This window comes from Alternaria atra (genome assembly GCF_907166805.1).
Source record: "Alternaria atra isolate CS162 genome assembly, contig: 28, whole genome shotgun sequence".
In the NCBI taxonomy this organism is placed as follows: domain Eukaryota; kingdom Fungi; phylum Ascomycota; class Dothideomycetes; order Pleosporales; family Pleosporaceae; genus Alternaria; species Alternaria atra.
The window spans coordinates 2914888-2931291 of record NW_025091326.1 but is presented as its reverse complement, the minus strand read 5'-3'; the positions used below and the strand labels follow the sequence as shown (position 1 = coordinate 2931291).

General features: G+C 51.8%; 6 protein-coding genes across 6 annotated transcripts; 2 read left to right on the top strand and 4 right to left on the bottom strand.

The window, feature by feature from the left end:
* Nucleotides 1-109: 109 nt before the first annotated feature.
* Nucleotides 110-1113, top strand: ALTATR162_LOCUS7970 (uncharacterized protein; the record flags this gene model as incomplete). Its single annotated transcript, XM_043315598.1, has 3 exons — nt 110-200; nt 254-281; nt 339-1113. The coding sequence occupies 3 exons, from the start codon at nt 110-112 to the stop codon at nt 1111-1113; spliced, it is 894 nt and encodes a 297-aa protein (XP_043171533.1).
* Nucleotides 1114-1522: 409 nt separating this feature from the next.
* On the bottom strand, nt 1523-1986 carry ALTATR162_LOCUS7969 (uncharacterized protein; the record flags this gene model as incomplete). Its single annotated transcript, XM_043315597.1, has 2 exons — nt 1523-1579; nt 1630-1986. 2 exons carry the CDS (start codon nt 1984-1986, stop codon nt 1523-1525), a joined length of 414 nt encoding a protein of 137 aa, XP_043171532.1.
* A 593-nt stretch (nt 1987-2579) lies between these two features.
* On the top strand, nt 2580-6678 carry ALTATR162_LOCUS7968 (uncharacterized protein; the record flags this gene model as incomplete). The annotated part of the gene is made up of 8 exons (XM_043315596.1): nt 2580-2670; nt 2730-3799; nt 4647-5736; nt 5784-6060; nt 6137-6305; nt 6339-6361; nt 6421-6534; nt 6588-6678. The coding sequence occupies 8 exons, from the start codon at nt 2580-2582 to the stop codon at nt 6676-6678; spliced, it is 2925 nt and encodes a 974-aa protein (XP_043171531.1).
* Nucleotides 6679-7779: 1101 nt separating this feature from the next.
* On the bottom strand, nt 7780-11460 carry ALTATR162_LOCUS7967 (uncharacterized protein; the record flags this gene model as incomplete). The annotated part of the gene is made up of 3 exons (XM_043315595.1): nt 7780-7883; nt 7944-11043; nt 11119-11460. 3 exons carry the CDS (start codon nt 11458-11460, stop codon nt 7780-7782), a joined length of 3546 nt encoding a protein of 1181 aa, XP_043171530.1.
* Nucleotides 11461-12833: 1373 nt separating this feature from the next.
* ALTATR162_LOCUS7966 (uncharacterized protein) lies at nt 12834-13396 on the bottom strand (the record flags this gene model as incomplete). The annotated part of the gene is made up of 3 exons (XM_043315594.1): nt 12834-13041; nt 13105-13270; nt 13354-13396. 3 exons carry the CDS (start codon nt 13394-13396, stop codon nt 12834-12836), a joined length of 417 nt encoding a protein of 138 aa, XP_043171529.1.
* Nucleotides 13397-13863: 467 nt separating this feature from the next.
* On the bottom strand, nt 13864-16178 carry ALTATR162_LOCUS7965 (uncharacterized protein; the record flags this gene model as incomplete). Its single annotated transcript, XM_043315593.1, has 4 exons — nt 13864-15637; nt 15689-15920; nt 16021-16091; nt 16174-16178. The coding sequence occupies 4 exons, from the start codon at nt 16176-16178 to the stop codon at nt 13864-13866; spliced, it is 2082 nt and encodes a 693-aa protein (XP_043171528.1).
* Between the last annotated feature and the right edge of the window lie 226 nt (nt 16179-16404).

Genomic DNA, 16404 nt, shown 5'->3' with positions numbered 1-16404 from the left:
TTCCGAGGTCAACGGCATTGCGACACTGGTAACTCTTGACAGTTTGACCATATAGACCTTTTAAAGTTCTCCATTTACGTCTCGGTTCCGCAGAATTAGGCTGTTCAAGATGCCGAGCTGGGAAGAAGCTACTGCCGTGGAGAAGCTCTCCTCCAACACGTACTCATGCACATTACACGATGATTGGTGCATTGGAAGCGGTATGACAGACCCCAGCATAGATAACATCATCCACGTAAACTAACGGCAACAGTTCCTAACGGTGGTTATGTTACCGGATGGTAGGAATTCATAAACGCTGCTTTTACCAACTCCACTAACCATGCTCAAACTTACAGTATATTGGAAGTAGTCAAAGCGCATTTCAACACATCGTTGTCCAAGCAAAACCAGCCACATACAATAACCCTCCATGTCGAATTCCTACGACGGACGCAAGCCGGACCTGCCACATACAAAGTCGAAGATGTGAAGCTCGGCCGACAAACATCCGTCGTGCACGTGACCATGGAGCAGGACGGTCGAAAAGAAGTCGTCGCATACGTCACAAACTCCAACATGGACACGGAAACGGGCTTTAGCCACGATACCGGATACCGACCCTCACCACCCATTCCATCAGTAGACTTCTCGAAGCTAGAGAAAGACGAAGATCCGAATTGGAAGTATCAAGCCGAACTGCCCCATGCCGACTTTAGAAAGGCAACAAAGAGAGTTCAGTTCTACTTCCCTCGGAACAAACAAACCTCGACGCATCTCGCTGACGAATGGATATGCTTCTCCGATGGGACTAACTTTACCAACTCATCTATTGCCTTTGTCGCAGACATGTTTCCGCTAATGGTCGAGTCGTTCAAAAACAAGGACGAGGGTCCTTTCTGGTATCCGACGCTACTACTGAACCTAGATGTTAAGAAGTCGCTGCCAACAGAGGGAGTCAAGTGGCTGCAGATTAGAGTAGAGATGAAGAAGATGTTCAACGGCAGGATGGATTTGGAAGTGTTTGTGCATGATGCCGAGGGAGATCTGGTGGCTTTGAGCCATCATGTAGGATTCGTGGTGGATGCTAGTAGAAATACAGCCGCGAGAAAGCCGGGCACTGCCAAGATCTAGATTTGGCAATCTTGTGGATAGATATCGGCGTTTTTGTATTAACCTTATCTTGCTATATGCTTTTGTTGCATGCCTTCGGGCCGTCTTGTTGCTGGGTGACGCTATGTGTTTGTCAATATGGTTGTAGGACAAATGCGCGCATCAGTACCCTTCATCGATCGGCACAAGAGGTTCAATGGCAACGGAGCGACATTAGGTAGGTTTTGAATGTTTGATGGTGTAATTTCCCCATTGTTGGATGTCTCTTTGCGCTCGACTGGCAGCAATAATAATGATTTTCTAATTTACAGGATGCTATTGTGCATCGCTTGTCTGCCAAACGCCAATGATGTCATGCATCAGATGCCCGCTACCCCTTGACTATAAATTGCCATAATTTTATGTGTTCGTTCAATCGGTTCGGATGCGCTTATTTGCCCTTGCGGTTGTTGTATTGTACCTCGTAGAATTTGTCCGGCCAGACAGGCTATCATGTGTTAGCACAGCTTCGAATCTTCGGACTACTGCTCCACGCACCTCACTCTGCTGTTCGTTAATGTTCTTCTTGAAGTGCTCTGAGTCCGGACCCCTGTTTGGACCCTCGTGCCTTCCCTCGTTGTTGGTCGCAGAGCCTACAAAATAAAAGTCAGCAAACTCCGTTCTCTGTACTTCCAGGGTTTTAAGTCTGGGGATCTCATTACTCGTACCACGCTGGGTGCCTCCAGCAGGTGTGTGCGTAGGGTGGCCTCCGCCGGATGAGAAACGGTCCTCAATGTTTTGGACGCCCTGTGTCTTGTATGGGTTGGGGAACCAGTATTGGCGCATGAAGAGGTAGTAGCCGAAACCGACGGCACCGCCGGCCATGAAGATTTTGGGAACAGAGAGAGGTGACATGATTGCGCTCTGTCTTTCTTCGATAGTTGAGATGGTAGAAGGACAATGTCGAGGTTGACGTGGAAAGTGGTTTGTGTCGTGCGAGGTGGTGTGACGCAAGAAGTAGGAACTGTCAACGGAACCTTGGATTGTGGAGAAGAAGCAAGTAGTGCAATAAGTCTAGAGATCTGGGCGTTGTTTTCCCTTTTGAATTCGGGTACCCAATGACACACAGCGGAGAATCGTCACTTTGTCGTCGCGATGATCGCGTCATGGCCTCATACTTTAGGCAAAGCTCCCGCGGTCGTCGCACAAACCAAAGACCCGTTCGGCCAGGCACAATCCAGCTAGTTCGCTTGAGGCTGAAGCTCAAGCTGACGTAACACAGCGGCGGCTCGAGGTGTGGCTTGTAGAATTGATGCTAGTGTGATCGCCTCGGGGAAGTGGACACGCTATCGCGCTCTGTTTCCCCTTTGCGCAAACACGACCGAGAACACCTAGGAAGACGAGGATCAATTTGAGCGTGTTGTTCATATTGAGGAGCTTGATGATCATACGGCAGAAAACAGGCTGGGACACAGCAACGGTTACGGACCCAATCGCGCTTTCGAGAAATGGACGGTGATCCAGCCGTTGAGCCAGAAATCGATGGCTTCAGTCGCGTGCTACCTCTACCATATCGCGTCGCCCTGATCATAGTTCTAGGTACCCAAACCCACGCTAGGTACCGGTAATTGATTCTTACGCTAACTAGAACTGCATAGGCATATGGGCATGGGGTCTAAACCTCCACTACCTCACTCTCATCAAGATAGACGTCCCAAGTCTCATCCGCTACCCTGGCCGCACCTCGCCGCGCCATATACCGCACCACCTCTCCTGCTACCGTATCGCCACATTCCTCTCCATCCCGCTTGCGCTCTCGCTGTTCCTATTTTGGGCCCTTACACACGGCAGTCCCAAAGACATCGCAGGCTGGGAAATTCTACCAAACCTATACCTACTAGTACTGGTCATTGGCTTCGTAGTACCGCTGCCGTTTGTTAGTCGCAATGGGCGGTCTCGTACGCTGGCGACGCTGAAGCGCATATCCATTGGCGGCATCGCAGAAGCGCACGATGGGAAGTTTGGGGACATTCTGCTCGCAGATGCATTGACAAGTTATGCCAAGGTGCTGGGAGACCTTTTTGTCTCACTGTGCATGTTCTTCTCGTCCTCGCACAGTTCAACAGGACCTCCGAACAGAAACTGCGGTGGCGCTTTCTGGGTTCCCTTCATCATCGCTGTACCGTCGATGATCCGCCTCCGGCAGTGTATCACCGAGTACTATCGTGTTCAGAAAGCGAACAAGCAAACCGGGCAGATCAGTCCGGCAACGGGATGGGGTGGCCAGCATCTGGCCAACGCACTGAAGTACTCGACCGCATTCCCGGTTATCGTACTCAGCGCTTTGCAACGCTCGCCCGACCCTTCACGTTTTGGCGTTTCGGAAGCGACCCTGTTCCATATGTGGCTCGTCGCAGTGGTGGTCAACTCTGGTTACTCCTACTACTGGGACGTAGCTAAAGATTGGGACCTCACTTTGTTTTCTAATGCTCGTACTCGGGATAGTCCCGAATACCCATGGGGTTTAAGACGGCATCGCTGGTTCCATGCCAAGGAGTTCTACTATGCAGCCATTGTCGTAGATGCAATGCTGAGGTGTACGTGGAGTTTGAAACTCAGTGTGCATCTGGATCATTTCAACGACTTAGAAGGAGGAATCTTTACGATGGAGGTTCTCGAGGTATTGCGAAGATGGATATGGATCTTCTTCCGCGTAGAAACAGAGTGGGTAAGAAATCACAGGGGCCCAGCGCCCGATGATATACTACTAGGTGATGTTGGGGTGGGAAACAAATACGACGATAGTGATTAGACTTCGCTGTTGATTAGACATCTAGATCAGTTGCATATAGCGAATGCATGTTCAGCTTCGCTTACCAACCCAATCGACTTGAATGGCCTTTGTGAAAACTCGCGATGCCTTGAGTAAGTACGTCATGAGCGCTTTTTGAAGGCGGAAGGCGCGACATGAGTCTTATCGGGCGCATGGCACCTTTCCACTCGTTCTCACTTCTCGCCTCTGGAATTCGATGCATATTGATAGAGGCACCGGCAACAGTGATATGCGACGCCTAGTCCTGCAACACTCGAGGCGCATGTGCGCACCATCGTTGGCTAGGAGCTTGTCAGACTATGCAGCTGAGCTCTTTGTCAATAAATCTGGACTGTCAGCCGCTAGACCAGATATCAGAATCAGACACCTGCGCTCTACACGACTGGCTAATAGTAGCCCTTCTTGCTTACATTGCGCTAGCTGATGCAGCACGAAATGCATTCCTTCCTGGGACTAGTACGGAAGGCAAGCTTCGATCATCTATATGCTGCAATCCTACTCAGCACACAACCACTTTCTTCATCTTAGCACTTTGAGATTCCCTAATAAGACAGCATTTCGGTATCACTGCTGTTATATCGACTGATGATACATAACCCTAAAGCTTAGCAGAATAGCTTAAACCGTGAACGATCCAATGGTGTTCCGCGGCAAACCATCCAAGGCTTGCGAGAGATGCAGGGATAGAAGACTGCGGGTATGTTTCAAGTTCACAGTATTGATCTTGTATTGATTTCTCTAGTGTGATCAGCAACGGCCCAACTGCAGCTCCTGCATTCGAGTGGGAATAGCATGTACCGGCTATCGGGACACAACCAACATTCGGATCAGCGACCAAACGGATTTTGTACGGACGAAAGCTCTAGCAAACACGAAGACTCCTCTGAAGCAACGATTTACTGGTGAACCCAAAGTGAAGCTCAAAGTTCGCCACCTACCCCAAGATCTTCTTATCATGGGCCGAGATATGTTCTTCACATACTATGTTTCGGATTTCAGTCGAACATGGGACTTCCTTTATAATTACCTGGACTCTAGCCACGCGCCTAAACATATTTCTCTATGCATCGAAGCAGTCAGCCTTGCCTTCCTGTCCCACCAAGTTTCATCGCAGACGGCAAGAGATCTAGGACGTAGAAAATACTGTGAAGCATTACGGAAAATCAACATCGCCCTGCAAGATCCGGTGACAGCAAAAGCCACGTCAACTTTTGAAGGGGCGTTGCTGATGGATCTCTTTGAGAAGATCATGAAGTCAGCTTCGGAGATAAACACGTCGCGACATGCCCATATTGAAGGCGCACTTGCATTAGTGAAGCTACGAGGTGTGGAGTCGTTCAAGGAAGGCACAGAGATGCGAGCATTGATGGGACTTTCTTTGAACTCAACGGTTTGCTCACTAAGTACCGGGCAGCCGGTGGACGATGCCATACGACAAATACGAGTACACGCAGCACAGTTCGTCAACACAGATTACCCAAAATGGAAACTCAGTGGGTTGATGCTCGAAGTCACCGATCTAGCTGCGGAAATGCGACAAGGTCGTATGACAACTGAAGAAAGGATAGCCAAAAGTGCGTATTTCGATCGAGAGCTCGAGCTCGTTGCACTCGAAGCAAGCCCAGTTTGGACATATGAGCGCAGAAACTTACATGGTGCTCATGGAGAAAGGCTGGTACCGGATGGGTTCCCCTTAGTATACGATGTGTACCCGGATCGCATGGTCACACAGATGTGGAACGTCCTTCGAATAGCACGCATGCTCCTTTGCGAGGAGATCATTCAGTCTTGTGCCATGGGCTCCGATCTCGAGATGACCGCCCAGTCTGCCCGTGCGAAAACTGCAATTTTACCCTGGTCCAGGAAATTGTCGCATCAGTCCCACAAATGACGGACTGCGACTTGGTTGCAAAACATAAACTGCCGAGTGGAAGCACAGGCAAACAGCACACACATAGTATGCCGCATATCCTTGACATCTACATACTAATATTCAGCCTATACGTTGTTGCTTGGTCGAAAAGCTGTCCACAGGCTGCAGTTGATTGGAGTGTCAAGCAGCTGCAACACATCGCCGATCATTTTGCTATCAAAGAGGCTGCCATTATTCTGGAGATCCTGAAGAAGCAGAAGTTGAAAGAGTCTCTGGACCCATGGTATGTGTGTATTTTCTTTGTTCTTTATAATATACACGATGAGAGAGTCGGCAGCTATATCGTACAAGGAGGATAGGGCCTTAATTCTTGAAGAGAGCACATTCAAGGCCAAGAAAACCGTAAAGGCCGTGCTGAATACAGAAAAGGAGCGTGTTCCAAATCCACGAAACAGTTCTCCTGTTGAAAAGAACCCCCGTCATAGCAGAGCCTTCGTACTTGCCGACCTGGACGAGAGGAAGGACCAAGTCGCTTCACTGAGATACTCTTCACTCTTCTAGACTGTTCTTGTATCACCACAAACGTACTCAGCAACCCCTTAGAAAAGACCATATCAAATACAACGACTAAGTCTTAGATTAGCTATAGAGCCTCCGGTCATATATCCAGCGCTTCTGGACATTTATGGATGCAGTCTGCCCCTGGTCATGACACCGGCACAAATTGCAATCACGACACACTTCCCGAGATTCCTGGGTAAGCTCTCTAATTTCTTTTGTCTCATTTTGCACATCTGACTTGTGTCATAGCTATTATCCCACGCCCCGACTACCTCCCAACACTTTTAAACCTTCCCCTCTAATCGCTGGCTTACCTCCAGGGTGGCACATTGGAACATAATCCAACATAACGGGGCTAACACACATACCCTGCTAGGTACGACTTTCCACTACCCAGTTCACATGAAGGACACGACCGCCGATACAAAATCCCAGGGGGAACCTTTGTGTAAGCCAGGCAATCACTACTTACCTTCCCTTAATATCTTCACCTCCCTCACATAATCCACTCCAAGCATCTTAACCACACACTGACCTTTTACTACGTAGCCTCCACCACACCCTAGGACCCCATGACCCGCGCCTATGCTACCAAGCCGCGGGTTTCGCAACAGGGCCATGGAGTAGTCTACTCGAGGAACCTTGTAATCTGAAACCCAACTAGATGTCATTGTAGTCAACCGAGTGCTGGGTAGGGGGAAAGAGAGAGAGAAAAAAAAGGAATGTGTTGGATATTTCTTCCCTACGTCACTACCTCGTCGACACTGTGTCATTTTCGAGGACATATAGACGAGAACCGAACAAATGTCGGAATAATGCATGGCAGAGGAGGCGAGGGACAATGTATAGAAACGACAAGACACAAGAATGCTCGTGCAGACTAATCTTCTCATTCTGTTCCATTTGCGAACTGATTATAGCCAACGGGTTAAGGTGATGCGGCCAAAAAGTAACCCCCCTTCCCCCTTCCTGCTCAACCCATGAAGCACCATATCTTGCCGCTGTTCGACCGTTTAGGCTCTTCTTCGTAAAAGATGTTAAAATAGTACAGATGATAATTTTGAAGAGGGAGAATAGACAAACACCAGATACAATGCCAAAGATATGACCGACGAAGCCATCGTCACCCTTTCTTTTGTGCGAAAAATGATACACAAGAGCTCCACCCTGAAGTGCAGTAGGGGGCGCTGGGGAGATGTGAAGAATGTAGCAGCACTGTAAAAACGCCATGCAATGCAAGTTTCCTCCGCGTTCCCGAATCCAAGCTGAAGAAGACGCGTGTGGGAAGGAACCGTAATTTTTTCCCGCCAGTGTAGGTGTTGAAACAAGAAAAGCAACAGAGCAGCGCTGCAAAAATGTGATGTTGAAGGAAGCCAGCGCAAAAGAGTGGTGCCAAAAAGGCCCGAAGCAGAATTGAAATTGAGCGCAGCCTGGTATGGCACTAGTTAAGGAAGCCCTTGCAGCCGATGGAACCGCAAAGACAAGGAATACGATCAGTCGCGTCCATCTCACGCTCGAACTTGTAGTCGTAGGTAAGTTCCTCATCTACACGCATCGTTAGCAAAAGTCCAATAACATCCAATAGCCAGAAAAAGGTGTACTCACCAGAGTTGATATCCCGCAACGCGTAGATGACGATACGCTTCGTATTATCCACGCGAATAATCTTGGCCGTGCAGTTTGGCGTACAAGAATGATTGATGAATCTTGCAATGCCACCCATCTTGGTCGCATCGATAACCGTGTCTTCATCAATGCGGAACAGGTAACTTGAGCCGACACCTTGCATGTCGTACTTGGCTTCCCTGAGATCGGCAACCCGCTGGCGAACCTTCTCGCCTACGTATTCGATGATCATGTCGTTGACGGCGATGGGTTCTTGGGCGTAGAGACCCCAGTTGTGAATGGCGGATCGGTCGAATTTGACAAGCTTCTTGCGTTTCTTCAGCTGGTTGAAGCGGAGGGCGTCACCTTCAGCGCCAGACATGTTCTTGGATATGTTGATATCGTTGACCATGCGACGGTTGTTAGCGCGATTGGCACGCGAGTTGGCGGTGGACGTCTTGTTAGCACTAGTGTGGAACTTGAAGCCTTCGACAGAGACAACGCTTTTCTCTTCTTGCTTGGCACGGCGTTGGCGCTCCTCGCGCTCCTTCTGTACGCGAATACGATGAGGTAGGTATTTTGACTTTTCAGACTCGCGAATTTTCTTGACGCCTTCTGTACGAGCTGAGCCAGTCGAGTTAGGAACGTAGTAACCCTCGATCTTTGTTTCGGTACGCGAGACGCCCTCTTCGCCGTTGCGGTTGAGGTGCTTGATAGACTTCTGTTTCCATGCCCAAGACTGTGCGTCTCCGATCTTTGCGGCACTGATGGACTCCATGGCGGCCTTCAGGTGACGCAAATCCTCGTCGTCTTTGAGCATGTGTTGCCAACCGTCAATGTCCATTACAACACTGAGGTCGTCCTCAACAGTCTTCCGAGGCTCTCCGGAGGATACGTCCCAGAGCACAGAAGTGGCTCGCTCGTCGTCTTCTGGTGTCGATTCCTCAACCACGGCCTCTTCGATGACCTCCTTGACTTCCTTGACTTCAGGAACCTCCTCCTCCACAGGAGCCTCGATTTCTGTGACCTCTACCTTCGCAGCCTTGGCCTCCTCTTCAAGCTGCTTCTTAGTCTTTTTCTTGGGTTTGGCGACAGCCTTCTTCTTGAGTGACGTAAGTGTCTCTGGTAGTTCGGTAGTCTCGATAGGCTTGAGTGCTTCATCGTCCTGAGTGATGATGACTTCAGGCTCAAGTTTGTCAAGTGCGCTTGCTTCCACGCCAAAGATCGCATCCGCCTCTTGCTCAATCTTCCGCAACCTTCTAAATCCTTTGAGTGCTTTCTCTGCCTTCTTCCAAATAGGGGAGGAGCGGGGAAGAATTGCAAGTACTTGCTCCAGCTCTTTCTCCGCCATGTTTTCTGGATCCTTGTGGATGCAGTGGGCAAGCAAACTCCTAGCATGCGAATCATCCATCTCCTCGTCACTGTCTTCACCCCATCCAGTTTCGAGACGGCGCCGTTTGGCACGATGGGCTCTCGATGACTCTTCCACCTCCTCTTCAACGTCGGTAGAAGGAGCACGGCTGATTGGTCGGCTCTCTTGCTCTTCAGTGCCGCGAGTTAGCTGGCTGCGACTTTCGTCATCAGACTCTTCCGGCTCGAACATCTCAATCATTTGGCGGTGCAGACCACGGGCCACACGAGGCTTGGGCGCAGAGGCCTTCCTTCGCTCATCTGCGAATGCATTGACAACCTTCGGAGGCTTCTTTCCACGCCTAGTACTGGGATCGAACGCACCCAGTGCTCTACGCGCGTTGCGACCACCGAAACCGCCATTGCGGCCCTTTGGCGTACCAACTCCAAAGGCGTCGAATCCTGGGGCGAGGAGTGCAGGTGGCCGCGCAACCTCTTCCTTCTGAGAAGGAGCGGGGACATCGAATTTGCGGCGCTTCTCTACGTGGAGATCGGGATCCAGCAGTTCGAGTATAGTGGGCGCCGCCAATTTCGTCTTAATGTCCCCAAGAAGCTTTTCTTGGAGCTCCTGCTTCAGAACGTCCAAAGCGGCTCGTACAGGATCTAATGAATCTGCCCTTTGCTTCTTTTCCCACTCAAGATCTTCCGCCTCTTCCTGTTCTATTCGCTCTTCAATAGCCTTTCGCTTCTTGTCTGCCACTACACGTTCTGGGCTTGGACTACGCTCGTAGTTGGGATCGCCATACTGATTGCACTCCATGTTCATGACATACGTGAACAGAGCTTGCATGTGGCATTCTTTGTAGCATCGAACGGCCTCATCTTCACCGCGCTTCGACTCTTCAAAGGTTACATAGTAGCCCGTCTGGTCGCATCGCACCGAAGCCCACCGGAAGTTCTTTAACCGCTTCTTCAGATGATCGACGGTTGTGCTGAGGACGGGTACGTATGCGTGAGCGATGAAGATATAAGGCTTTCGTTTCAGTGTAGGCTTGATTGGTTCGCGTTCGATGAGGAAGGAAAGCGCGGCCTTTCTCGATAGAGGTTCTCGAGGTATCGGTATCGGCGGACGCGTGCCCTTTCCAGACGGGCCTTTGGGCACGTTTGCCGGCAAATCGAAATTCCCCGGTATAACTGGTGTCGCTGCGCTAGCGGCCTTTGCAGCGAACTTGACACGCTGCTTCTCTTCCTCCTTACGGGTTTGCTGCACCGCCATATCCACCAGTTTCTGGCATCTCCGGCCTTCGCGATCAGATTTCACCCTGATGGTGTGTTGCGCAATGCGCTGATTCGTGCCTTCTCGTTCGGCTCGCTTTGCTGAAGTGGTTGCTTTGACCCCTGGTACACCGCGCGCAGGCGGGGTATCGCGAAACTTGACCAAACATATTCCAAGTGGGCTACCATTGTCAGGATGTACTTGGTTGCGAAGAGTCTCTATTTCGCCATAGGTGGAGAAGAAACCACGCAATTGCGCGTCTGGTGTTAAAGGATCAAATCCTGTTACAACCACTTGGGTCGCGGGTCCTGGACCGCATGATATGCGTTGATCGAACGAGTACGGCTTAGCAACATATGGTGCTATTCGAAGTTTGGACTTTGGGGCTCCCACGAAGGAAGTCTTGATGACATAGTGGCCAGTGGTGTAGCCAGCAATGGCTAGCCGCGGGTCGGGAGGAGGAGATGGGTCGCCCTGTAACACAAGTTAAGTTAGCCTTAGCGTCACAGGGCGACCACATCTATGTATGTATATATAACCTTCACGTACCTTATCCAGTATTGTGGTGTATTTCGCCGTTCCCTTTGCTCTCGCCCGTTTGTCGAGTTTAGAGTCAAGCTGCGCATCGTAGGTGGAGCGTTGGCCCAGCACGCCGTCGGCTGGGAAGACGGATATGCGCGTCTCGGGCGGCGTGTTTATGGGTGTGATGGTATCGGCGACATTGTTGGGCGCGCTCGATGGCGCCGCGTGTGTAGAGGATGAGGGCGTGTGCATCGTCTCATGCGAGAGCTTGGAAGAGCGCGGGCTAGGCAGCTTGCCAGGCGGAGACGAGTCTGAACTGGTCAAGGGTGTGAGGGCGTGTAGAGAAATATTTTGACCAGAACGCGACATGGTGGAAGGCGCAGAGGAGTCCGAGTCAACGTCGTCTAGCAGGTCGCTAGGGCGCCGCGCATCGTTCTTGGGTGAATCCGAGTTATTGCTGAGCCCAATCCTGCGCGCTTCACCAGCTGTCCGTGTCGCTGTAGCAGCCGAAGCTGAATGGGAGGTGGCAGACGAGTCGAGGCGATGTGAAGCTTCTCGCCGCAGAGACCTGTCTTCTCTCTCTCCGCGTCTTCTGCCTGACATGGACTTGATATCAAAGTCCAGTCTCTGATGGCTGCGCTGCAGAAGCGCACCTCAATATCAATCGACCCAGTTATTAGCACGTGTATCCTCTCTCCATCACTCTATGTGTGTTTGTAATAGAAGGCCGGTTGGTAGGGGCGCCGCGCGTTGCTGTACTCGATGCAGCTGCAGGCCAGGAACGGGATATATGGACAACGCGCACCCACGCGGTGAGAACGTGTCGGAAAGCCCGGGCGAAGGCGGCAAAGGGAAAGGAAGACGAAAGGGAGGAAAGATGAGATGGGCGATGTAGGCGACAGCAGTCTGCTCGCACAGATGGGGCTGGTGTTGAGTAAGGGCTGTCGTCCAGGAATCTGAGGTTCCAAGGTGAGGCACTGCGGATCCTGGACTAGCGTCTTTTCGGGGGAAAAGGAGAGTGCCTTCTCACATCCGCCAACCATCCTTCTGACACTCAACAATCTTCTTGCAATGCGCCGACTTAGATTGGCCAACACAGTCGCATAATCTCCTGCATCACCTCCTGCATACAGATGCCGCCTTGGAGTTGATTTTCGCACGCGCGCACCCAACTTAGTCCACACCGCATTCCGCATAGTCTTCCAGCCCGAGCGTCATCGCGATCGTCCTGCCTTGCCTACACCATGCATTTACGCTAGCCCACCGCAGTTGTACGAAGAGATGCAGTGCAGACATGACGATATCACGATGGGGTGTACATGGCAAAACAGCTCATAGCGGAGGTTTATTCCGTATTTGCATGAGAACGGGCGGATTATGGGATGAGAGCATGTCCGAAGTCCCAGCCCATAGCTGCGTGGTTCACTTGTGTACATACATGTATTCCGGTCCATATGAGAAGCTACACACGCGTGTGTTCGCAGTCCTGATCTCAGTGTAGGCGCTAACGTCCTCACTTCTCGTACATGTCTAGTCCACGAACTTACCATCAACCCACCCCCGTCTCTTGACACCCAGCTCCACTGCCGCACTCCCCCAATCCTCACCATGGTTGTGTCCACTCTTGCCATCCTGACCACCAATCCCCGCGCGCATGAGCCCCTGCTCATCGCTCAACAGCGTCAACAGTCCAAAGATAACAGGCACATTGTTGTCGAGTTGCAAGCGCATAAGTCCATGGCTCACGGCCTCTGAAATGTACTCAAAGTGCATCGTCTCCCCTTGATCAGCACGCCAATAGCGATTATCGCGTCAAAGGGCGAGTTGGACGTCTTGGATTGTGAGGCTTGTCCCGTGAGGGCTGTGAGGTCAGTGGCCGAGCCCAGGAGGTCTGCTGCTGCGCCTACGACGCCTGTGGACGAGGATTGGATTTGCGAGGCCGAGTATAGTCTGTAAAACTTCTTGTTAGCATATTCATCCTACAAGGAAATATATATAAGAGGGCAGACGCACTGCTTGACAGCATAGGGCAGCTCGTAGCTCCCAGGCACACTCTGTGTGACTATGTTCTCATCCCTGACTCCAGCTTCCTTCAGCTTTCTCTTTGTTCCCTCAAGCAGCGCATCGATGATCTTGGTGTTCCAGCGTGCGTGGATGATGCCGATGCGAAGTGCGGAACCTATGGAGCTTTCGTCAGTCACTCTGTTGGTGGTGGTGGTGGTGGTGGGGGCGGGGTTGCTCCGAGCTTGCTTGCGTACTTACCGTCGTAGGTCTTGGGTGCGCCTGGGCCTTTGATACCTGACATGATGTCGTCTGGTAGGTAGAAATCCGTAGTTATGATGTGGAAGGTGCGATGGGAGAGTGGGGTAGGTGTGGTCAAGGTAGTGCGGGTACAGTTACTGGGTGGGCTGAAGAATGCAGGAACAAGACGCTGAGCACACCACTTTGGGAGCCGCCCCGCAACCGAACGGCAGGGATCCCGCATCGTGCAATGGTGTCATCGGGAGCAGGGGTTGGCTATTATGAAACGCCGCACGTAGATTGCAATACCAACAAGACATGCTCACAACTCAAGATATGATAATTGTTGAAGATTTTGTTCATTCAATCAGACTAGCTATTAGAGCGCGCAAACCGCGTCGCTCCATGTTCTAGATATCGTAAAAATTCCCGTGCCATACACATACGCTACATCCAAGAGCTGTCATTCGTAAATCAAATCCAGATCAGACCCAGCTTCTCTTCCCAGAGAACGCCAAATCTATAATACATCTACTCGACGGTAACTGACTTGGCCAAGTTACGGGGCATGTCAACGTTGACACCCTCAGCAACCGCCATCCAGTAGGACATGAGTTGCAGAGGAACAACGTTGATGAGACCCTGGAGAACGTCGACGTTCTTGGGCACCTCGATCTTGTCCGTCTTGTCGGTAGGGAACTCGGGGTCGTCCTCGTTGCAGATGATGATTGGTCGTCCGCTACGGGCAATGACCTGTTGGTATGCGTTGAGCGACTTGGCGAAAATGTCGTCACGAGTAAGGATCATGACAATGGGAAGGTTCTCGTCGACCAGAGCCAAGACACCGTGCTTGAGCTCACCAGACATGACGGCCTCGCAGTGGAGGTACGAAATTTCCTTGATCTTGAGAGCACCCTCGAGAGCAGTGGCGTGCTGAGAGCCACGACCGAGAAGGAGCAGAGACTTTTGGTTCTTGAACCTCTCACAGAGCTTCTTGATAGGCTGGTCGAGCTTGAGCACCTCCTTGAACTGGTCTGAGATCTTGGTGAGACCCTCGATGATCTCCTCCCGCCTCTTCTGCTTGGACGCACGGTCCTCAGAGAGAGAAAGCGCGAACATGACCATGCAGACGAATTGCGAGGTGTAGGCCTTGGTGGAGGCGACACCGATCTCGGGACCGGCGTTGATGTGAACACCGCAGTGGGTGAGGAGAGAGATGGAGGAACCGACGGTGTTGACGATACCAACAGTCAGGGCACCACGCTCCAAGCAGTAGCGGAGAGCACCTAGGGAATCAGCAGTCTCACCAGACTGAGAGACGAACACGCAGGTGTCGTCACGGAAGACGGGTGCTTGACGGTCGAGGAAATCGGAGGCCAGCTCAACGGCAATAGGAATCTCGGTGAGCTCCTCGAAGACACCACGAACAGCCATGCACGAGTGGTAGGAGGTACCGCAAGCGACGAAGATGATCCTCCTGCATCGCCTGATGGTAGAGAGGTATTGGCGGAGACCACCAAGAGTGACGGTCTTGTTGACAGCATCGAGACGACCACGCATAGCGTTGACGACGGACTCGGGCTGCTCGAAAATCTCCTTCTGCATGAAGTGGTCGAAGCGGCCCTTCATGATCTCCTGGAGCTGAATCTCAAGAGTCTGGATGGTACGGACGTTGGACGAACCGTCATCCTTGTGCAGACGGTGAATGTTCAGCGAACCCTCGTGGATGTGTGCAATGTCGTCGTCCTCGAGGTATAAGACCTTCTTGGTGTGCTCGACGATGGAGGAGGGGTCGGAGGAGAGGAAGAACTCGGTGGGCATGGGGACGCCGTCGTCGGAGAGGAAAGCGCGCGATTGCGATCGGTGGAGGAGCGACTTGTCAGGGGGAGCGAGCAGGGTGTTGCCCTTCTTCAGCGCAACGTTGTGCGAAGCACTCTCAGCGGGGAGAGCAGCACCCTCGTCGTTGTACTCGACATCGACAAAGTCGACCTTCATCTTCTTCTGTGTTCGCACACCGATGACGAGGGGAGAACCCTTACGGGCGGCAACGACCTCGTGGGGGTAGTGGACGGACTTGAGGAGAAGACCAAAGGCACCCTGGAGCTCCTTGATGACGGCCTTGACGAGAGACGGGAAGCTCAGGTCGGGGTGCTCGCTGTAGATGTACTTTGTGAGCTTGGCAATGGCCTCGGTGTCGGTCTCAGTCTCGAACTTGAAGCCCTTGCTCTCAAGCAGAGTCTTGAGCTCCTTGTAGTTTGTGATGATACCATTGTGCACGACGGAGAACTCCCAGTTGGGGTCGGACCTGGAAGGCTGTTAGAATGGGCTCCAAGTCGCTGGAACAAGAGTGGCATACCTGTGGGGATGGCAGTTGACACGCGAGGGAGGACCGTGGGTGGCCCATCGAGTGTGGGCAATACCGGCGTGCGAGTCGAAGACCTTGTTGAGGTCGAAGTTCTGCTCCTCGACGAGCTTCTTCAGCGAGGCGACCTTGCCGACCTCCTTGACTGCGTAGACCTCATTCTTCTTGTCGCCATCAATGGCAAGACCGGCCGAGTCGTAACCACGGTATTCTAGACGTTGCAGACCTGAGCGAGGACAAGTGTTAGTGATCGCCATACAGCCCCACCAAACCACTTCCGATTCCGCGGAACGCGCGTCTGGAAAAGGAATTGCTCGGGTGCTTACCATTGATCAGTGTGTCGAGAATGTACTTCCTGTCCTTCTCCACCAGGTAGTTGATGTAACCGAAGATACCGCTGTGAGTGTCGTCGTCAGCTCGAGTTCCAACGCTTCTCTGTAGCTTGGACAGCTTCCCATAGTAGGGCGGCGGGGACTTACCACATGGCGACGAAACGAAAGTTAGGGTTCTAAATATGAATGGAAGCGATCGTAAGGTAGTCGGTGTCAATTGGTGGACGGGAGAAAATATGGGTGGGAGGGGAAGCAGACAGGTGAGTGAGCAGAGAAAGAGCGGTGGTGTGTTTGACTTATATCTTCCAAAGCCAAGCACTGAGCATGCCCCAGCGACGCCCTTCTCCACTCGACCTTGTCTAGCCTCGCCAATGCAGC